At 39.8% G+C, this 23,928-nt stretch overlaps 1 protein-coding gene across 1 annotated transcript in view; it reads left to right on the top strand.

The window, feature by feature from the left end:
• IGF1R (insulin like growth factor 1 receptor) overlaps positions 1 to 23,928 on the top strand; it is a 186,296-nt gene that overhangs the window by 13,962 nt on the left and 148,406 nt on the right. The window contains exon 2 of the mRNA XM_059823652.1: positions 18,401 to 18,946. Coding sequence (XP_059679635.1) covers positions 18,401 to 18,946 — 546 coding nt within the window. The remainder of the gene's footprint in view (positions 1 to 18,400; positions 18,947 to 23,928) is intronic.

Below are 23,928 nucleotides of genomic sequence, written 5' to 3'. Positions count from 1 at the left end.
TTGTCACTAGCTAGGGGCACTGGTAGGCAGAGTTAACTCTTATTTAGGCATGTTCTAATTGAGTGATGGTTGTTACAGAATGCGGTACAATGGGTTTATATAATAAATTTTATTTATTGATTGTTCTTCCTGGTTAAGCTAAGAAAGCCAAATTGTAACTGCATTTGGAATCTGACAGAGAGATAAGAAAGATGGTCATAACGTGGCGATTTCTCAAGATTCCTGAATATGTTGCAGCCCATGGCAAATCTGATGGACAAGTGAGTGTTAATTGTGTGCAAGCCAGATTTGCTATTTTTAATTTGGCCTCGCTATCATGTCTCTTCACAGATGAGTTTGAAGGCGAAGGGGAGTTGAGTGATGAGTCATTATTGAGTTAGTAAAATCACAATTGATCTCCATTTCCTGTTGATTCCAAAATTACTGAAGTGTGAAAGCTGAGAGTGACTGATGACTTCTTGGAGGGGAGTTTGAGGGTGGAATGTGGAAGTGACTCTATCTACAGTAATTCAATGCTGTCCTGGGTGTTAGTACAAAAACGTCTATAGTAAGAACAGGTGTGTGTCTGAGATGGGAGGCTTTGAAGAAAGTGCGGTGGTCTGGCTAGCCGAGTTACCTGGAAGCAATCGTAATCTGGGCACTAAAATATGCTCTTCAGCAAGGTGGGGGGGAAGAGGTTTAAGTGGCTATTGATAGACGCTTAAGATTAAACTTTTCATTAGTCTCTGCAGTACTGGAGATCTCTTCTGATTGACCCATGTTTCTGTCACCTAGCTCAGCAGATTTTATCTTCGAGTCCCTTTGCTCCCAGGTGCTATTTACCGTGAAAGTCTAATGCTCTTCTGCAGAATGAATGTCAGACTGCACAACGGCAGAGAATGGGATGTAGGGACAGCGATGTTGCATGGTGGAGAAAATTTTGCATATCTCAGTTATTGTTTGTGATTATCTTTTGATGAATCCTTGATCTTGTCATTCTGCAGCTGTGTTCTTTTCTTGTGATGAAATGGGATTAATGCTCTTTTGACAGATGCTAATTAGAAACATTGTGGTAACGTGCAGGTAAGATCTAAAATTTCTTTTTTTTCCCCCTCCTGTAACTTACTGTTAGCAAAACTTTTTTTTTTTTGTTAGGAAAGTTTGTTACTAGACTCTGTCCACATTGCATATGTGAGAGTAAATTCTGCTGAAGGGGGATTTGTTGGAAGAAATTAAAGGGAGGATATATACTATTCTCAGTTATATTTGGAAGCAAGCTATAAAGAAGCCTTGAAGTATCACTTCAGGAAGAGAAAACTTAGTTTAGTTCCCCGGAGGAATAAGAGGAGGTGTGAGGTAAGGCTGTCCCTTCTTCTCTGTTTATTGCATCCCTCACAAAATTCTGTTTTTAAAGAATTTTTCTGAAGTGGTATTTTGGAAGGCAAAACAACAATCTGTGTTCTGTCTTACAACTATTCAGATGGTCTTTGAACCGTTGAAACTTGTCATGGATGTACGCTCTGATATGCTGTGTTAAAACAGAAATAAAGAACTAGGAGCAGGAGAAATACGCTTTTTCCTTGGAAAGTGTGTACAAGCTTTTCCCAGTGTTACCATATTTAGGACTATAGAAAACTGAGAAGGGGGGGAAAAAGAGATAGTTGATCTTTCTGTCTCAGAATAGCTTTGTTTTCAAATTTATAAACAAAACAGGGAAAAAAGTCTTCTAGGCTTCCTGACAGACTAGGTGTGTGGTTTTCACTTTCAGAAGAGCTGATTCAGTTGGTCTGGCTTTTGCAAGGGGACAACTAGAGAAACAAATTGCTTTGAGAGGGTGTAAAGAACTTCCCTTTCCTCTGGAAAAAGTTGAGCAAACATGGAGCACTGAGTTGCATGGTTGAAATTTGGTGAAGCGTGGAAAGGACACTAGTTTTCAGAGAAGTCTGATGTTTCTTCAGGGTGTTGTGAATTCAGAAGTAAGAGTTGCCACACTTAAGACATGCCTCAGTCTTACTGAGGGTTATAGGAGCTGCAAGAGAGCTTCACTAGGAGCGATCATGGCAATTCTGAAAGCTGTTCTTTGCAGAGAATCTTCAAATATTTAAAGCCACACCTTGATACCTTACACCTTGTCTTGTAGGATCTGTGTTGATGTGTCCCAGTACAAAAGCACTTTGTTAAACCAATTAAATGCGTAATATTTTTATAATACTTGTGTCTTGGAAAAATCAATATGACCAGTTTCCCTTTGAAATGACAAGAAGCCTGTTGTGCTGGCAAAGTAGAATGCATTAGGAAGTGGTGCTTTGTATCCTCTAAAGAGTAATGTGCTCTTGTTTTTTCTTAATCAGCAGGATGTTCTCCTGTATGTCAGACGTCTTAATTGTTTTTGCGATCTGTATCAGAGAAGAACGACGGGGAAAAAAAATGTCAGAGAAACAGAAGAGGTTTAAATGCTTTATAGCAGCAGAAAGCCTGCAGCCTTGTATTTCTCTGTTTTTGTAAAACTGGTAATCGCCACTTAGCGTTGGGACACTTTGTGTTTATGTTTGTGTTTTAAACAATAAATAAAAGAACAACTTGCCCTTCAGAAGAACATAATGCATAGCCTGCTGAAATACTCCGGAGCATAAGGGATATAATTAACCCTTTTCCCTTTAGCTTGGTTATGTTTCAGAAGGTAACACAAGATGTCTGGAACATCTGAAATTGCTTATTTACCAGTTCACTGGAGGAAAGATTTTTCAAGTTGATTGTCTGAAAACCAAACCTCTTCTTCCTCTCTCCGTTACCTTCCCCTCTTTCCCTGTTTCCTGATCTGCAGCTTCCAAATTTGTAATAGGTCTACTACTGATTGCCTTTTTTTTTGGTAAACTTAAAAGCAGCCATTTAGGAGAAAAGTTTATTTCCTGTCATTCTTGCTCAAGGCTGTGGAGAATAGATCTTGGAAGTTTAGGCACTTGTTCAGGCCTTTCAGAGGAATTTTTAAAAGATGCTTTGCTTTTGATGCAATGAAGGAAGGGCAATGACTTGAAAGGACTGACAGTGCAACCAGGGTTTGGCTTATTGCATGAGTGAAGGCTCTTGCCATGATCCTGAAGTATTTTGCTTTAGTGACCAGGTGCTCAAGTAGCACAAATCACTTCTGAACTGTTCTCTTAAGATAGTTTTGGTACCCTTCAGTGGAAATGGGCTGAAAGGAGGCAGAACCTGAAATGCTTCCAACTGTTTTTTTTTCCCCATCTTGACTCTCCTTGAAGAATGTGAATTAGTGTGAGAAAGTGTCTGTAGCTCCCACAGGGTCAAATAGAGGTTGAGATAAAAATACATATCTCTGTGTGTATTGTAATATTGATCGTCATGTAGTAAATAATTCCTTGGCAGCAGGATTACCAAGTCTGATGTTTTACACTTCATTTGTAAGTTTTGGTGCAGTCTTGCTGCTGGCTCTATGCTCAGACCTGCTTTTTGTTCTTTGATGGGTATCTTCTTCATTACTTTCTTTTGACCAGCCTTTCCCTTCAGATAAAATGTCATTCTTTGGGTTGGTTAATATGACTGGAGCTCACTTGATCTGTTATTTCACTAGCTACTCTTTTTGTTACAACATTTTAATAAGTCAACGGTCTCCACAAAGGCCCATTCCTGTCTCTTGCTCACTTCCCCCAGCATGGGCGTGTACATATTCACACCAAAACAAAGACTACTTCTGAGTCTCTCTTTCTTTTAAATTTTTTGTTTTCATCTGTTCCATTATAAACTTAAGTAGACTCTATTCCATGCGTTGCATTTTAAGGAGGAACGCTGACCTGGGTGTTACTTTAGTTTACCTATTTCTGGTTTTTTTTTTTTTTTCCTTTTCCTGCACAAGTTGTCTTAGTTGGGATTTCTGGATTAATTTGGCGAGGAATATCAAAATATGACTTGGGTTGGAAACAAGATCGTTGAGACTTTGGCAGCATAACTGAAGCAACTCCAATTCAGCACTTAAGTTCTGTTCTGATTCATCTGTGCTGCCTTTTATTTTCCTCTTTTGGTTTAACTCAACTTTGGGTATCTGAATTGAGATTAAAGCATGACTCTTCAATACGGTTTACAGAATACTGTCATGCTGTGTCCTCTGTACCAAGTGTAGCTTGGAAATATGTCTGTATGTTGACTTTGTAGTTTGCAGCTTTGTCTCAACTGAGGTGGCTAATAGGTACAGGCTTTTGCAAAGATGCTGGGTGAAACCGGAGCAGCTGGGATCTAACGTGTGACTTCATCCGCCCTAACGCAGGGGTGCACAAAAGCATTTTACACCGTGGCAGCTGTTGGCTGTGTCAAGGTGAGCCAGTGTCTTGGGCAAGTAGAGAGGACAAAGAGAGCGAGAAGGGAGGGCAGGTAGATCTCTTCTGGCAGTCTGAGTACAGGAAGGGAAGGTGATGGGGACAAAGCTGCTTTTGTCATCCACAGAGGACACCAGAGATGACTGTGGCTGTGGTGCCACCCAACACAGTCATTCCTGTCACTGAGGGACTCCCTTTTTTTGGGTGGTCGCCTTTTCCAAAGCAGACTAGAAAATCTGCTGTTAAAGACAGTGACCTTTCACAGATCTGCGGGGAGTTTGTCTTTGCATCCTAAATTGCTGTTTAACTGTGGAGGAAATGAGGGGACTAAGTCCTGGTTTCTGAGTCTGAAGCTGAATGAAGCTGGCATGTGGTAAAGCAAAGCACAGTCTGCTCAGATATGTTTTCTTAACATGGAACCAACTAGCCTTGCACAAATACCGTGGTTTTCTTTCACAACAGCAATGAGAGGCCAGTAGAGCTGTCAGACAAGTGAGGTGAGGCCAAGGACTGTCCATTAGCTCTGCTCTCCAAATGATTTTGCCTTCAAGCTAGCAGTTGGAAAGGAGGTTTTTTGTGTCTTCCTGCTCAGATCCTGTGCTTTTTTTCTCCTGTTCTGTTAATTTACTTTTTTCTTTCTCAGATCAGACTTAGCTTAAAGCTTTGCAGTGTAGCTGTGTTTAAACGTGTATGTGGCACTGTTACCCAATGTAGTTATGCCATCAAACACCTGCCCTGTAGGTGCAGTTTATGTTGGCAGGAGCTGTTTGGCTGGTGTGACTTCATGTTGTTTGGGCAGGCAAATCATAACTACAGGCAGAAGAACTCTTTTTCTAAAATTTTTTTTTGGAGGCGTATAGTGTCACATCTTTTGCAGTGGAGAATGGATTCTTCCTTCACCTTACAGGATTGGCAGCTGGTTTCACTATACATTGGTGGCAGGGGGTGGGGTGGGGAGGATGCGGTATGCTATAATTAGTTCTGGGAATTCAGAGCCTGGTGAAACCTTTCTTGTGTCCGAAGGAAGCAGTCTTGCCAAAGTTTTGTTGAATGTAAAGTAATCTCGATCCAGAGAGAGATTTTCTTTGATGCAATCCTGTAGCCTAATTCTGAAGTCTCATGAGCAACTTCTGCCTGTACGACAGTTTCCTTGTTCTGAAGAGATGTGCAGAATTATTTCTGCTGATGGTCCCTCTGTTTGAGAGGTGATAGCTATTGAATGTCAGGTAATATTTTTTTGTCTGTCTTGCACAGTACAAAGTGGCTGTATTGTTACTCATGATAAAAGAGTTTCAGAATGCAGTGAAACTAAAGAATGTGTCATTCAGGTTTATATATTTAAGAGTGTATTACAGGGTTCATGTGGTTTCCCTTGCTTCCATTCATCTGTCTAGCCCTTCTTATTTGTTGCAGTGGATCAAGTTCATTGTTTAAAGTAATTTTTAATTTAAGTTCTCTAAGGAAAGATTTCTTACCATCGGTTAATTATAAATATACTTACTATAATAATTTAAATATTAAGTAATACACACTTGTAACAAAGACAGAGCACTTTGCTGAAGAAACACACTTGCTCAGCAGGCTGTGGTTCCCGGTGTTCCAGTGCTAAACCAGCTTTTGACAGCAGTAGCCCGCTCCACAAGTATCCAGGGAGGATATTTTTATTTTCATTCAGCCAGCCAGGTCATGGTGGTTGATAAGTTCTATTGCAGTTATGAAAATTTGAGTCTGAAAAGATATCGTCGCCCCTCCCCCTCTCCCCATATAGATGAAAACTGACTTTTGAGAGGATGAGATCTTTTAAGGTAACGATCTTCCCAATAATGGTGCTTTTCAAGAATCAGTTCAGGTTAAACCTAGTAAAGCGTGTTTAGATCCACTTTTTCCTAGTAAATGCAACAAGTTAACTTTAAAGGTGACTTTGAAGTTGTTTTTCCAGGTTAAAATCTTGTTTTGTATGTTTCCCTTCGTGGATATCCTCTATGAAAACAAACTGAAACCTTTTTTAAAAACCGTGTCCCACGTAACATTCCCTTCTTTCAGTCAGATTTCTAATTTTGTGTTGTTCTAAAGAAATGTAGAGCTGTAGAACTGGACAAAGATGTTAGTACTAAGTAAATATATTACTCATCTTTTGGTTTAGCAAAAGTACCAAGTGAAGAGAGGAACCATTTGTAGTGAAAAATCGGCACCATTTAGTAGTTACTAAATCCCAACAAACAAACAAAAAACAACCTACCAACCTCCCCCCTCAACATAAATGCAAAATGAAATAGTTAACTTCCATTTCATGTCAGAATATTATGTTTATGTATTTAAGTGACAGCTGAAACTTAGCAACTGAATCGCACTGGCTAGAGCTGGTCCACTGTTCTTTCCCTTGATTGTTTTTCTCTCCTTGATGTTATCCATCTCTTCTTTCTGGCTCAAATGTTTCCTAATTTCTTATGTCATGTTTTTCATGACCAGAATAATGAAATAATACCATGGACTTAGCAAAACTTAGCTTAAGTATGTGTTCTCCAGCTGTATCTTTAGCTAGGAGTGGGTTGTGTATACAAGGTATAGGGTAAAAATAACGATGGATGCAGAAATCTTCATCTCAGCCTTGCTTTGATTTACCTTCTGGAATGAGTGTGTGCAGCTGCAGATCCCAGCAAAGAGAGGTGCCTAAAGTTGGGAATGTCTCAAGCATCCAGGTTTGATATTGCCCTTTGGTTTGGCTTTAAGTCCCGTCTCCCATAACTTCTTACATCCCTTTCTTCCAACACTCTTCCCCCAAGTTTTGGCTCAGAAAGGGAGCAGAATAGATAATCCCTGATGATGAGTTGCTGAATGAAATGTGCCGTGGCTGTATTTCTGTAACCCAGTTGGACCCAGTGTTTTCTCCTGGGTGGATTTGTTAGTAATGCACTAGGGCAACCTTTTGCATCCCAGGCTCTCCAGAAGAACCTGCCAGAGGATGAATAATAATTCTGCTGCTTGCTCTATCATTCCAATCCTCTTCTAATAAAAGTGGATTTTTGTGATGATAATTGCAGTTGCCAAGCAATAGAACTCAGTACAGCTAGGCTGATTAAGTTTCTAAACTATTTTGTTAAACAGAATTACAACATTGTGCATCACCCACAGTGCTTATAGGTAGTGTCTAAAAACTGTATATAGGGTTGGAAATCCAATGCCATGGGCAGTATATAAATGTAAAATGGAGGGTATGGGCTGAAATGTCACCTTGATATTAAAAGCCAAGTGTGGACAAGCGACTGGGAGTATACCACTGTTGGCACTTTTTTAACAAGGTGTATATGTAGTTTTCGTATGTTTATTTTCACTATTTTACAGTGAAGGTCAATTAACTGCTGAACAGAAGATCTGCATAGATATGTTGAAAATCCTATGCTTAGTATTGGAAGCTTTTCTTTATCTTCAGAGAAATTAAAACCTTGGAATTCTGGTGGTTGACTGTGCTTAAAAGGGCTCTAGTTTTCCATGTTTAACCCTGTTTATCTGGTTGCTTCTCACCTGGGTGCATTAAGGGTGCTTTGTTTGTGGCAAGACTCACCTTGACTGGTATCACTGAGGCGTGGTGGGTTTTTTTGGCTGGTTATTGTGCTGTGATGCCTCTGAGACAATAAATACCATGTATGAATTCTGCTGTTGTAATATAAAGGACACTTTCCTTGGTTGGGCTCTGTTTGTGATACTGAAAGTAAACAAAAAGCATCCAATTGGCCAGAAGATTGAGTTCACATAAGAACTCCTACTGGTATAGCTACTTTGGTTTGTATTTGCCTTACATTGTGTTCTGGTGCAACTGTTTTTGGTTGATAAGACCTGAACTACTACTCACCTTGACTCTGGTGCCAACCCACATGTTTCACCTTGTATTTGGAGAGGAAGGTTCTTTTTTCAATCTGGTTAGCTCATGACTGGAAAGCCCCACAGCACCTGCATATACGTAATTTAATTCCTTTAGAGCCCTTTTTGGGGGATTGCAAGATGGTCATGTCTTGAGAAAGCAGGTTACAGCATGACCTATGTGATTTTAAGCTGCGTAGCTGCTGTGTGAAGGGAGGGCTCCCTGTTCTGTTAAATGAAGTTTCATAGCACTGTCTTTTTCTTCTGTGCAATTAGAAGATGATTTTTTTAAAAAAAACCTATCTTAAATCTCTGTTCAGGTGGGAATACGGGATTAATAGAAGTCTTAGTTCAGTTTGTTAAAACAGAAACATTACTATGGAATGCCAGAGAACGTAGGATTTCTGTGTTTCATCATGTAAGAGATGGTTAGCACAGGATAGTTCGGCCATGTATTGCACGTTGTTGAGAGTAATTGCATCAGACATCTAATTTTTCTGTGGATCTAAGTATAACTTCCCGATGACTCTCTAGTAAATCCTTTCACTGACCGTTATGGGTGCAACTATATGTTATGATACTGTTTGGTCAATTTGCTTCTAATGAAGCCTAAATGATCTGGCCTGCTTGGCCAGTCATTTTTTAAAAATAATAAAAAAAAAAAAATCCCAAAAAACTTTAGGCTTTAGAGAGAGGCAGGTTTCCTAGATTACTGCAGCATGGCAACTCAGCAGGCAGCTGAAAGTGTAGTAAAGTCTCCCTAAATGTGAGCTGCTGAGCCCAGCCACATGATGAATTTTCATTCTGGAAGAATTGGCTGCTCTATCCTGGTTACCTAAGTGTATATCCCATAGGTTTCTGTCAGCCAGTTGCTGAGTCACTTGAATGTGTAGACAACTGTTTTAAAAATAAATAAATAAAATCGTGCACACAACTTTTTTTAAAGGTGGAGAAGAACAGTCCCCAGGAGAGACAATTTCTGTTAAGCTCTATTGTCATCACAGATTGTGAAACATAAATTCAGTGTTATAAACAGCTTGTAATTTTAGTCTTCCATTTTTGCTTTAGCAGGCATTAGACTGAAGCTACTGGGAGAGGGTTTAAACATTATTATCACAGTTAAAAAAATGTTTTACTCTCATAGTTATTGATCATAACACACCACCTACTCGCTTCTGTGTTATGTATTTTGTATAGAACGGCATGCTCTTATTTGGTGGTGCTGTCAGAAAAGTGATAATGCAGGGTAACAAAGAGTGCAGAGGTTTGAAGTCTGTCTTTCTTCCTGTGAGGATGGAGCTCATCTTTCGTGATTTAGCCATTACCTGCTTTCTTCTGCAGTGTGGTGTTTTTTTTGTTTGTTTGACCGACAATTTTCTCACAAGCTGGCAAACTTGACCATACTTGACTCTGAAGTGTTGCAGTGTAGTTCATGGAATTTTCTGGAGTTGCATTCGCTGGTGCTTCAGCTTTCCCTTCCTTGTAAATACACAGAAGCATCTCACCAGGGGTTCGAGTGTTCAACTCCAACCATAATGCGCAAACAGTGGCTTTCAATGTTTAACATATACTGTGCATTAATGGGTGAGGAATTCACTGTAGGTTTGATCTTTGTTAGCTTTTTTTTCTTCTTCTTTGGTTGATTGGCAGAGAAGCTTGTAGGCATTGTCCATAACCTGGGCACTACAGACCAGAGTTCAAAGTTTGGTGCTACTTTTACTTGGTTTGATAGCCAGGAATTCTGGGGCTCAGCCACTTGAATGTTATAGCTCTACAATATCTTCCTCCATTTTTGTCCTATGTACCCACGAGGACGAAGAGAAATCCATGCCAACGGAGCCACTCACTCCTGTTATGCTATTTCAGTAGTAGGAGGTAACCGATGTGGCTTCAGAGGAACCCCTGAGGGATGTGCTGGGTCAGTGCAGTCTTGGTGAGAGAGGATTAATTTAGGGATGACTTTGTCAGGAGGATGCTGTCACGTGAGCTAGGCTAAATCTAGACCCACTTGCTCTGGTGAGCTGTGTGGAGAAGGCATCAATCAATATTATTAAAGGGATTCAGTTCATTTTGTTGGATCCATTTTTGCTAAGCTGCTGGTCCTGTTGACATTCAAAGTACAATGTTGGCAGAGAGAAAGCAAGTGAGATGAGCGACAGAAATGTGATTAATTCTGAAATTTTTTTTGGTGTAAATTTATGGGGAAGTTGGAGGAAGTTCATGGAAAGCAGCAATGCCAGACATATCTGTAGCCAATGATAGCTGAAATTGCAAGAGCAAAAAGGCAGAGCCAGTTTGAGTTTGTGATGTGGGTTGTAGTCCTTCTGTGTGTTTTTTTTTGTGAATGTTTTGTTCTGGTCAGCTTGGTAACACAGTGGCCCTTGGATTGGGAATATATAGTTAGTAGAGTGGTAAAAGAGAAAATTAAAGTAGGATGTGTGTATTTTTGTAAGGGCTATGGGAGACAATGGGAACATGTATGGAGAAGGGGAATCCAGTCACTTTTTAAGGTATTTGGGCCAAATTTGACTGGCCTCTTGTGACACCATTTTTTCCTTCCAGATCTGGGAGAAAAGAATTCTGTAAAAGGTTGCTAGGAGTGATGAGTGACACAAGGTGAATTAATGATAATAGACTATATTTCTCAGAAATGACAAGCTACATTGCAATATAATCTCCAGTCTCTTGAGTGTTTAGAAAATCGTAGTGGTCTAGCTTTGTCCTCCAAAGCTTAACATTTAATTAAACGAAGAAAAACCCCAAGCCCTCTTCCTGGGCCTTAGATGTGTAAACAAGAACATTCTCAAGACTTACATTCAAATGGAAACAGCTGTTTTTTGTTTGGGTTTGAGTATTCCCTTTCATGTTTTGCAAACTAAAGATGGCAGCGTTGTGCTAGTGCTGGAAATACAGAAGTTGAAATTCTATTATGGGCTTGCTTAGCAAAAGCTAAAATGGTTGACGTTTTCTGGATGGTGGGGTGCCTTTTATCTGTTCTTCCCCCCTCCCATATGCAGAGAGCTGTAACTTCATAAAACCTTGGTAATGTGAAGTGGTTTATGTAGCATACGAGATGAAGCGGAATAGTTCAGTGGTTAGGGAGACGGCTTGAATCATGCGGTGTAGATTTAGTTCCCTCCTTGTTACTGGTTCTGACATCCCAAGAGGTAATACAGAAGCTGGCTTCCCTGGGAAGAGATCTAGTGATTGATGTGACACATGCAGGATAGGTGAGCTTAGAGAGTACAGAAATTTTGTGGGAGGTTGTGTAAGTACATTAAAGACACTAAAATATATATTTCATTCATAGTGTCACTACGAAGGCGAAACCAAGAGCTCAGTGGGTGGTGGAATCCTGTGTTAATGTAAAGTGTCATAAGCAATCTCTCCAACCACTGATTTCTGTGAACTCCACGTTTAATTTCTTCTTTGCATAGTATGCAATTAAAGAATCCTTAGACTTCTGTAGTAAATTTTTTTCCCCTGCATCTGCAGATGGTGCAACTATGCTGAAACTTTTCATGGTCTCGAAGGGAAATTGTGGTTGCTAATTGGTTCCTTCTCAGTCTTTCTACCTTTGCCTTCCAAGTCTTGGAGTGAAACTAGAGGAACAAACTAGGCTTAAGACCAGGCCACAGACTGCAGTACCTCTCTGTTCAGCGATGACTGAATAAGAACGCTTAGAGATTTTTTCTTCTTCAGGGCTGTATGACAGTCCTGATGGTTTTCTCAAAACAAGCATAATACTTAGCAGTAAGAATGAAGAGAGAAGTCTGAAGGTCAAGTTTTACTTTTCCCTGTTTATAATCTGTATGGGCGTAACATTTTCAGACTATTCCCTCTCTGTTTCCATGGATGTGTCCTCCTGCTTTTCTTCTGAGCAACTGCAGTTGTGTAGAAAAGAGGCTCCTTTTAAATCTGCTGTTGGGGTTTATTGTATGTTCAGTTCCTTTTTTCTAACCTGATCCAAACCAATTTTTCATATAACATGGAGATTAGGATGCTGTCATCAGCCAAAGTTGTTCTTGAACCTTCAAATGTCTGCAAGGAATTTTTTTGAGCTGTTGGGTTTTTTCCAATGTGCCAGACAACCCCTCTGTTGAGTTGATCCAGTATATAGTAAATATGTCAATATGCAGGCCGTTATACATTATGCAGGTCTAAATCCACCCAATGCAATAAATGTGTTCTTTGTTGTTATGACAGAGGGATGGTAACTCTGGACATGCTTGCCTTAAAAAAGATGCTGCATGCTGTGGATCTGGGATGAGGGCTGCTGGACCGCAGCCATATTCAGTAGCTGCTTTGGACCCTTCTTTTTTTTTTGGTAATGACCTGCCGTAGATTAAAACTAAAAAAACACATGATGAAAAGGAAGTGGCTCTGTTGGGAATAAATAACAATACTGTTCGGAAGATGTGCTGATCTCCCAGAAAGACCCACGGCTCTGAGCTGACATTACTGAAGGATGACATGGTCAAGTCTCTTTCATTAGAGGAGTCTGGGAGAGAGCAATGTTACTGTGTTCAGTAACATCAGCTCTCAGCTGACCAGAGCGTAGCAGTAGCTGTCAGGGAAAGCAGACCTCTTATTGAAGTGGAGTGTGCTCAGAAAAAGCCATTATTGGCAAAGTGAGATTTTTCTTGTGGTGGTGTGAGCAAGCTACTCTCTAAAAGTAGAACTAGCCACAATTGCTTTTTGTGTTAAGCCTTGTAGTTCCTTCTTTGTGTAGGAAATCATCCAGCGCTGATGGTAACATACTGTACTTGTTACCACTGTACAGAATTTCACGGTAGATGAGAAGTTGAGCAACCTCATGCCCTCTCTTAAAAGAACCCTTTTGAACCTTGTGGATCACAGACTTTGTCCTCAGAATGGATGTTTTAAACCCTGGGCAGGAAGATGATACGGAATTAGAACAATTTCTGCACCTTCAGCGCTTTCTTTCAGTAACCGGTGTAAGGGGATACTTTTTTTTTTAAATGGAAAAACTGGAGGTGTCCAGACTCCTCATTTAAGATCAAGCTTTGCATCTCTACTCTGAAGTAAAGGAAACAATTTTCACAGAAAGGAAGTCAGAAGAGGGGAAACAAAGGGAAATTGTAACTTGCTTTGGTAACATGCCATGAGTGTACAAAACAGGAGAAAGGTGAATGGGAGTTGATTTCAGGATTGCTAGTTAGATGTTAATGGCAAGCAGTCTATTCCGATTCTCATTTCAGAAATGTAAGTGACTGCACAGGCTGAACAAGTCTCTGTTGCTAGGGTAAGCCTGACCCAGCTGGAGCAGACTTAGGTTGAAAAGGCCTTAGACTTGCGAAAGGGTTGTGCTGGGATGACTCGATGACTCAGAACTGCCTTGGTGCTGCTTTGTCTAAGACTTTTTGGTGTTGAGAGAGCCAGATAGTGATGGTTGCTCCATCTTTAACTTCTGGCTAGTTGAGAGAATACTGACACCATTCAGCGTAGTACAACCTTTTAACATTACCCAAAAAAGTAACGGGCGAAAGGCAAGGCTTAGAATGTGAAGGTGTGTATTTTTTTGGAGAAAAACCTGAACAGTTGTGTTTCTTTAGAACTTCTAAATGGAGTAACTGGGAGGAATACAAAATTTGGAGGCAAGAACCACACCATGATGAAATGGTTTCTTGTAGGAAATTAATTCTTCTCTTATTAAAAACAGTGAATGTGTGAACTGTCAATCCTGCCCTCTAACACCTTAGTATTGGTAACAAATTAACTGCTATGAAGATACGTACAGCTATGACGTGCTGTAGCAAGCAAAAGTTGTATTATAGGCTGCGTGTTGAGCAGCAGGCTTTCTGCTGATTTGTCTTTCGTAGCATGCCATTTTGCAAAAAGAGGGGTTCCTTTGAAACACTGAAGGGCAACAGGCAAGTCCTTCTAGGAGCAGCTAGCGACCTGAAATAACTAGTGGATATATAAAAAGAAAAAAGACCTGCTGCATGGAGTGAATGATTATTTGATGATAGAGGATGATTAAATATAGGTGTTTCTCAAGGTGCCAAGGTTCTTCTCCATGTCAGAAGGGTTTTTGTGATTAAAGTGAGCATTATCAAGTCATAGTTAAGGTTGAGAAGAAACTACTGGATCGCTGTACTCTGAGCTCTTTGTGTCATACACAGCTTCGCTTTAGCCTGCCCAGTCTGTGTGTACGCAGTAGTGTCAGCTCACTACCTGTGTGCTGTGCAGTGTGCGTGTTTATTCACAGCCTCTGTTCTGCTCCTTGGTGCCCCAGCCTGGAGCAGCGTTTAGAAAGGAGACTTGCCAGGAGATTCTGCCAGATCAAGGAATAGGCTGCAGGTCGCGTTAATTACTGTCATCGTATGAACCTGTTATGTGCAATCATTTTTCCTGTAGTTCACTGACCCCATCTCAGTTACACGATTGGGCTTGGATCTGTCCTCTGGCTGGGAATGGGCTGCAGGTCCTCAGAAAGACTGTAGTGTGGAGTGGGTTTTTCTGTTACCTTTGGAAATTTACATGCCCTGCAGCTTGCCCCTGGGATGCTCCCAGAAAAAAAGAGCACAAGTGGGCTGCTTGTTGGAGAGTAGGTGAAGCTCAGCACTTTTGGACTGAAGCGCTGCTGCTGGGGAGGCATTTATGTTCATCTAGGTAAAGAATGCATTGCTTCTCTTTGGTATTTTACTGTATTGGGGAGTTAGCTTTTAAACAAATAAATATGTATTTCTTTAAAGAACTAATTTCCCAAATAGAATTAGGTGCTTAGTTTATAATAAGTCTGAGAAATGATAGGCAGTTTAAGGAAAGGCTTGGAAATCTGTAAGCAGCTGAATGAAAACAGCATGAATCTGACTATTGGTATTTATCCTGGGTATTTATAATCTACCCAAAACTATTGGGGCAGGGTAATAAACAGATGTTGCAGTTTTATTTTCTGTTAGTGAGCAAAATAAATATGTAATAGATAGCTTCCAATTCTGAATTGAACATGAAACAAAGGTAAGTTATACTAGTTGCATTAAAAATGCTCTATAAGCTGGAATATCAAAAACTGTTAAATGGAATATAAATGTTCTAAAGAGCATTTTATGTGCACTTCATTCTGTCTGACAGACCAGTTTATATTGTAAGTCCATATACGCTTTCTCTGAAATGGGATCCAAAGAAAACACAGCACAGCCAAATGGAAGTTGTAGTTGACTTTGAGCTCTGATTAATTCGTTTTTCATATAATCCTTTTCAGGGCAGCGAGAAAAATATGAGAAAAAGATGATGTATTGTGGTATAATTAACTTTCGTGAACAATGTGAACTTTGAAGAAATCTCCTTAAAAAAAAATATCTGCTTTAATTGGGACTGTTTTTTCCAAATGTCAGTATGGACCAAGATGCTTATTCTATTTCATGTTTGGGTCTCTGCAGTTCTCATTGTAGGCATGAAGTTCTGCAAAACATAACTCACTAGATGAACTAATAAGTTCTTAAATCAAAAACGTCAACAGCACGCTCATCTGTAATCAATTTCTAACATTAGAGCTCACTGGACGTTATCCTTTTCCGTATTAAGGGGATGATGTTTCATAATTGAGGCAAGTGAGTGCATACTTTTGCCATAAAGTTCTAGAAATCTCATTGATTTATAAAAACATTAAATATCTGAAATTAAGTAACTTTCAAGCTGAAACAAACATAAAGCTAAAAGCAATATGACTTTCAAAGCCCAGCCTCAGAAAAGACGCATGAACAGATATATAATGCTTTAGTTAATGGTTGCTGCCATTTCTCTTACAAATTGTTCTTTAGGGTATTGTAACTCAGCTGTTTTTAAACCCATCACTCTGGAACCTTGCCTACAAAATGTCAGCGCAAGTGAAAATTTTATTTCTTTAACAAAATAAAGGGCTTGGAGCAGTTAGGCTTTCTAAAATGTTATGGCAGTAAAATAAATTTTGCTGCTTTTACTTTGCCATAACAGGAACCTTACTGTTCACCTTGTCCTGCCAGCAGGTAGACAAAGAAACCAAACAGTTTAATTGAAAAAACATTGTGTGTTCTAACCTGCCTTTTCTAAAAAAGAGAAGTCCAATGTCAAAGTGTAAATATACTCATGTTATAGTCAGGCTGTGCTTTAGGCAGAGGGCAGTGTCCCTTGAGGGTGGGTGGAGGAATGGTTGCTTTAGAAGAAAAATTCAGAAGTTGAAAGCAAGACTTGGGTAACAGCTTATTAAAGGAATTTAATTTGGGCTGAGGTTGTCTTGCCTATAGATTCAGGAGAGAAGCCCACACTTCTGCCACACAGGGACCAGTACATCTCTTACCAGATCTACTATCTTGGAGTTCTTTAACATCCCCCCTCTCCCATCTGGCTTCTAAAGCTGGGTAATGCTAGCCCATTCACCTTTTCTAATGTTTTCCTGAAGTTAAAGACTTGACACATATTCCAGGCAGTAGTATGCAATTGTTCTGTAGTCAGTATATACTAAAATGGGTATTTCCTGTCTCACTGATTGTGATGGCCAAGTGTTACTGTTGGTACATTAGTTTTGGTGTTTATATTTCTTTTTTAAACGTTTAGGGAATGAACTTCCTTGCACATAGCTGCTTCTGGTGCAGCAAGTCACATTTTAATAGCCTCTGCTTTCAGCTTGGATCTTTACAGAAGGAAGATTAGGTAATAGTTTGTGTACAAAAAAACCCCAAAAAACCCAACCATCTGTTTCTTAACACAGATCTCGCCCTGTTGTTTTTTTACGTTGTCTCTCTAACAAGAAAGTCCTTTAGACTTTTAAAGACTTAAAAGACTTTTAAGTCCTTGTCGGATATTAGAGTTGCTGTGGTTTTAGCATGCTCATGTTCTGAATCCTTTGTTAGCTTAAGTTATTAGCCTTAGATAAGTGTTGTGGGATGGAAGGACTGCTTTCTATTGTCAATGCAATTTCTGAATCTCTGGACAATTTGTCTGGGTTAGAATTTAAGTTTTTTGGCTCCAGTGTTTGTTTAGACCTTTTCCTTGTCTCGGGAAAAGATGTTGTTAAAATAATTAAGCCTAGCATGCATAAAAAGAGAACCTTTCCACAAAATTGAATTGCTTGGGGTTTATTTAAGTTTTGGGTTGCTTAAATAAGTTGGCATTTTACTTTGTTTGCTTACAAGAAACTTACTATCTATTCCAGGGAATCTTTTTTCCGTGTTTTTCACAGAAGACAAAGTCTGAGGATTTCCAAGAATAACAGCTCTCTATACGCCGTAGTTCTTTGTTTTACATCAAAGTGCATTTTCTGTGTCTAATTATTACATTATTAGTACACTTTCCTTACAGCCCCTTTTATTTATTGTGGTGCGTGTCTAATATGGAAAGACCTAATATATAGATTTATTAGGAAATAATCCTTTTGGTCATTGTTTTCTTGAGCGTGCATTGAGTTCAGTCTGCTGTTTTCAAGGGAAATTCCTCACTGTGGTGCTGTGTGTTCTTGTAAATAAATTTATCCTGTATTTCTTAGAACTCAAGAAACTGTTTTGTATCTTGATGCCAAAATAAGTGAAACTTGGTTCACTGGAACATGCAAACAGGAATTCAGTGCATTAACTACAAGCTCGAGCACTTTCTTTTCTTCCCAGTCACCGTGCAGGAAGTGCTGAGCAGCTTTCTGTGGATTTGTGTTGTTGCTGATCTGTTGCAAGGCTAGCGTCCAAGAATTAGGGCTAGTTTGGCTTGTGACCCAGGGAAGAAAAAGCGATTTCAGAAATAAGTTGTAATTTTCTGGAAAGTGTTCCCCTTTATGTGCATGTATCTTAAGGGGGGTGGGGGATAAATTAGTAACATAATGACCAGTGGATCACACTCTGTATTACCTAACTTGTTTGGGGTCATGTGGCTGAACCCCATGTCTGGTCACAGATGCCATGATGTAATTTGAAGCAGGGTGTGCAAATGCTTTCGCTTTATGTTCCTTAATCTAATGCAGCTCTTTCCAACAGCAATAATAAAACAACATTTCTATGTTTGTTGAAGAATATAGATAGCTTGCATTCTCTGTGCTGGTCCTGGTAGTGTTTGTAGTGATAGGTTAAATGAGATGAATATTCAATGTAGGTGTAAATCAAGAACTCACTTCCTATTTTAACATTGCAACCTAATTAAGGAGCTAAAAATTTTACGGCTGTCAGAATATCCTACTTGCATTCCAATTTCAAAAGGCTAAAAATGCCTTATTTTACTAACTTTCCTTTCTCCTTTTACATTTTCAGTTTGCGGGCCAAATGTTGACATTCGCAATGATATCCATGAGCTGAAACGCCTGGAGAACTGTACGGTAATTGAGGGTTTCCTTCAAATTCTGCTCATCTCTAAAGCAGAGGATTACCGCAACTTCCGCTTCCCAAAGCTCACTGTCATAACAGACTATTTGCTGCTGTTCCGTGTGGCAGGCTTGGAAAGCCTCAGTGATCTCTTCCCCAACCTCACAGTCATTCGTGGGAGGAACCTCTTCTACAACTATGCCTTGGTTATCTTTGAAATGACAAATCTTAAAGAGATTGGGCTTCACAACTTGAGGAACATAACCCGCGGGGCCATACGGATTGAGAAGAACTCTGACCTGTGTTACCTCTCCACGGTGGACTGGTCTCTCATCCTAGATGCAGTGTCCAATAACTACATTGTTGGGAATAAACCTCCAAAGGAATGTGGGGACTTGTGTCCAGGAACAATGGAAGAGAAGCCATTGTGCGAGAAGACATCTATTAACAATGAGTACAACTACCGCTGCTGGACCACCAACCACTGCCAGAAAAGTAAGATTTGAGTAGTTAGTGTGTTTTTGTTACCTCTTTCTGAAGTAAAGGTTTAATTTTGTGGTTTTACTTTAAGCTCTTTAGCAACTTAAACTTTTATTCTAGTCATGTCTAGTCCACATAGCGAGTTATCCAGTTACCACACAAATAGATTCCTCCCCAACCAGTAAAGGATCATCTCACTGGATTAAAAAAAAAAACAACCAAAAAACAAACAAACAAACAAACCAAAAAACCAAACCAAACCCACCAACAACAAAACAAAACCCCACAAACTTTCTGGGTTGCTTCCTCATGGAAAAGATGCAAAGTAAGTGTAGAACTAAAGCCATTACATAGCTGGAACCAGTTTTACCTCCCTTGAGGACTTCGGCAGGAGGTGGCTGTCGAATGCCATCTCCTCCTTCTTGCCAAAGTGACGTCATGTGTGTGCCAGAGTCATTGCCGTACTGAAGCTGTTAACTGGACTTACTTTGATTTTGTTCTTTGCCTCCCTTGGCATGCACCTTCAGAAACTCCTATAACGGTAAATTTTATATGTAAGAACTTTTTTACTGAAATCAGTTTTTACAGTACAGTCTGTGGTGTCACAGAGTTAACAGGTATCTTGACTTTCTGTGAAATTATCCTTGCCTATTTTGTTCTTACCTGGCATGATGGGGTTTATGTCTTTCTGATAGCAAGTATGAGCAAAAACAAAACCTGATCTCTTCTCACTTTTTAAAAATAGAGTAAACAAATACAAAGTTTACTCAAATAACATGATTACATGGCAGGCTTTTTGAGTTCATCCTGTAACTTTACGAAAGCTGAGCCCTGCAGTATCAGTAGGGCTTAATTACAAGCAGTGGTCACTGGGAGGAACAGTTCCTAAATTCCACTTGCAGTCTTGACCAAAGCTGCTATAATGATAGGAAACGCTGCAGTGTGAGAGAAAACAGGAACAGGGCTATATTCAGGTTACCTTCTTTTGGGGACGCTGTTTTTTCTAAAGTGCTTCATCAGTTGCTTGTGAAGTCCTCATGTTCAGTTAGAACTGAAATTAAAGTAACTTATAGGGCAGTTTCAGTCAACGCATGCCAAAAATCTCTGAAAAAAAGGCATTTGTAGGGCTATGCCTTTATCAATATTTCTCACAGGAAATAGTTTGTTTTTAAACAAAGAAAAGAAAACTCTACAGCCTGTTACTGGGAGACTTTGTAATTTGTCCAAGGTGAGGGAAGTGGGCTGTGTTGCTTTCTTACCATGTGTTGCTATGAGTCGTTAGGCTTCTGCAGGCCAAATTTATGTCTTCATTCAACGAGAGTAACCCTGTTGTCTACAGAGGGTGACCTAAGTGATTCCTGTACAACCTCTTTGCCTTTAGTGGTTTGAATGGATGTAACTAGAATGTATTGAATGATATTGATATAACAACTTACTTTCTTTGTTGTGTGCTCTGTCTATTTGGAGTAGACAAAAGTAATGTGCAGTAAAAACTTCTTGACTTCTAGGGGAATGTTAAAATAGTTTGGATCCCAAATGCACATGAGAAAAGATCTGTTTAAATACAATGAGGTCATAGTTACACTGTGATGGCAGCACTTTTAAGGCAAGGGTGTAGGTAATGTTTTTATTTTCCTGTATGCTTTCATCTTCCTTTCGTGGGAGATTGTGAAGAAGAAAGCAAGTATTGGAAAAGAGCTTTGAAAAGCTTGTTAAGATCATTACACTGTAGAAAAAGTGTGGGTTTAGAGTATTTTAGGATACAGAGCATATAAAGATCAAGTTCTGATCAATAAAAGGAGTGAGAAAGTTGGACCTGTTTAATCTGTTTGTCGTGATAAGCCACTGACTTCAAGGAATAAGACCTTAAATTTGCCAGTCATTCATCTAAAATAATTAACAAACCCAAAAGTACTCCCATTCTGAAGAAAAACAAGGGAGGTATAAATGTGCAGTTGTTCAAAAGGAAGCTTTTTGTCTATCCTGCTAGATTGCTTGGACGCTTTGGCAATGAACTCCTGATCTGGAGAGGACTCTTGCAGTACAAAATTACACAAGACATGAAGGATAGAAGCACGGACTTCTAGGTTACTGAGTGTTTTAATCTGCATTTTCCTACCAGTAGAGATACGAGACCGATGTTGTTTTCCAGAGAGTGTTTTTCTAGTGTAGTACCTAATTTAACCCTGACATTCTCCTTGTGCGTCACAATAACGTTAAACTGAAAACGCTGTCTATCACTCAGGGTTCCTTTATGCCTTTTTATTTTTCTTCATTCTGGATCTGTGGAGGAGTGTGTATTAAATCTCTTTTGTCCTTGTTTAGGTTTTACGATGAAAGATCTCAAGTTGGTGGGTAAATGTTGTGTGGGAACACTTGGTACTTTAAGTAGCCTGGCTTCTGTTTAGTTTTGCCATTGAGTGGAAGTTGTTTTTTTTCCTTCTTTTTCTTTCCTACAAACAAAGGAAGAACCCCATGCTTCCTTCAATATAACTTGTGCAGGAACAATGTTGAGGGTGGAGGGAGGAGAGAGGGAAGGATATGCTGTGTTTGACTTAGAATAAACCGCTGACATTTCTATAGTAGAACAAGCTACAAAGAAGCTGTAACTTCAAAAAATTCTTTTATTTAAGGTTCAGTGTAAAGTGTGTCAGCGGCTTCTCTGCCAGTTTTGTTGCCCTGGCTTCTGTGTAGTATACACCCCTTTACCTTTGAGTGCCCCAAGGCAGCAGCCTTAATAGTTTGCTCGCTTTGGACCTGCGGGGTGCTGCGTTGGGTTTGGCATGCTGTCATCTCTCTGACTTGCACCTCCTTTTCTTTTGGCAAATCAAATGCCAGCTGTCCTTCACTTGGGTTGCAGGTCTGCATAGAAGAATCCCTCAAGATAAAAGGAGACTACTGAAGTTGTTTGCATCAGTGGTTGTGCTTTGGGGCACAGGTAGAGATGGAAAAGGAAAAATTGAGCGTCCAGACATACAAATAAGATTATGGCCATTATGGCCTTTTTTTTTTTCCCCCTGGCAGTTGTGACTGCTGGACACGTTTATGGAAGCTGCCTGCATCTTGCTCAGCGGTTGATGTGAGAACCAGAAAAACTGTTCCTGCTGTACCCCTTGAAAGACTAGTCTCTGACATGCTTGCTTTGCCTGTCCATTGGTCTACTGTAAAGAAAACTTCTGTTGTTTTCTGTATTCCTTTTGCTGATGACTAAGTTTTGAGGTCTGCTGCCTTAGTCACTAGGTCTTTGTAAGCCTGCAGAAACCAAATGTAAATTACAACCTTGAAAGCCTGCCTGGAAGTTTAGGATCCCTTGTCTACCGTAACCTTTGTGCTGTTTTTCGAACAAGTCCACCAATGCTTCCTAAGAAAATTTTGCGTTTACTGGGGCCATAAGAAATGAACTAGGCAAACCGTTTCTGTGGGAAAGTAATAGCAAAACTAGCAGTGATACATATGTAAGATCTGTGGTTTATGGGTGGTTTTTTTTCTTTCTTTTTAACTTCATATTAATTATTCATCCGCTCTCCATCCACCCCCCAGTTGAGTTGGAGATGCTCTCTGTTGAGTATTAGCTGAAACCTTTCCTTTCCTATTCAGATAAAAGAAAGACTAGGGGTCTGGTTATGGGGAGGACAGACTGTTAATACCTGCTATAAAGGGGTAATGGCTTCAACTGCAGCTTCTGTGTCAGAGGACAGGAGCACAGTCTGGAAGTCTGGGTCCTCCCTTTGTGACAGCAAATTCTCGTGCTGTACAAAGGGGACGAAATAGCTATCCTTCCCATGAAAACAATGAAGCTGAGTATCTGAAGTGCATGAGGGACCTTTAAGATTAGATTTGCCACCGGCATAAAAAAGTAGCTTTAAATTGGCATTATAGAGAGAACATGGATTAGGGCCATAAGCATTAAGCACTTGTTTCAAAAGAAGCGAATTTGACATCAAAAACAATAGCTCACGTAGACTGTGCTTCACAATACAACAGAAGAAAACTTTCAGCTTCCGCATGTGTGAAACTGAAGACCATGGAAAAGGCATGTGAGGATTTGGAGGCTGATAAAGAAGCAGATGGCAGCTAAGCACAAAATGTTTTTAATGAAGATGTATCCTTATTCCTTTTTGAATTGGCTTGACAGTGGCCTGAAAAGATATGGTTGGTATATGTGGGGAATGAGGAACAGGAGGGAGAGAATGACAGTGAGTGGGAAGAGTGGTCCATATGTACCTTCCGCTAAAATGTTTAAACATATGGAGACAGTAACATGATGTATTCTCACAAATATTCGGAATCTGCTCCTGTTTGTTTACACGCGGCTCAAAAGATAATGCAGTTGAGTGGTATCGTTTGACATAGCTTCATTGACTTGTGCAGTACTTACCAGTGTACGCCATCTGGGAATCTGCTCCCTGTTGATTCAGCAGAGTAGTGGTGAAAACCATGTGCTGGGAGGTTTTTTTTACCTCTTCTTTCCTTCTTGTTTTCCCCTCTCTGAGGAGTATTCACTATATTCCCCTGTCCTTTAGAAATATTGAACATACGTGAACTGTGTAGACATGAAGAGAGAGAGGAAGAAATCGGGAGCCAGAGATGCCGAATCAAATTGCGCTTATTTTGCCTTAAATTACAACTGCATGCTTTTTTCTGTTTGCTGCTTCATTTAAGGTTTTTTGTGTTTTTTCTTAAACCCTGAAATACAGTAGAAATTGCATATACCAGCAGAGGACAACATGCTTTAAAAGTTTTACTCTTTTAGCAAGCAAATTCGAGGTGGTATAATGTTAAGTGAAGCTAGTCTGTGTAATGCCAATCCTACCTTTGTTGGGTAAAAAAAAGTATATAAACCTAAACATATTTTGAAATGGACAGGTTGTTTGCCCATTTGGTGGGTGTGCAAACTCTTCAGCAAACAAACATCTTCGGAAAGGAATAAATAGAAGGGTAGACAAAAAAAAAATTGTAGAAGGCACAGTTGGTGTCACTGAGTTAGAAAAATCTGG

The sequence above is a fragment of the Gavia stellata genome, chromosome 13 (genome assembly GCF_030936135.1).
Source record: "Gavia stellata isolate bGavSte3 chromosome 13, bGavSte3.hap2, whole genome shotgun sequence".
NCBI lineage: Eukaryota > Metazoa > Chordata > Aves > Gaviiformes > Gaviidae > Gavia > Gavia stellata.
The sequence above is the reverse complement of the archived record's forward strand: the minus strand, read 5'-3'. Positions and strand labels throughout refer to the sequence as shown.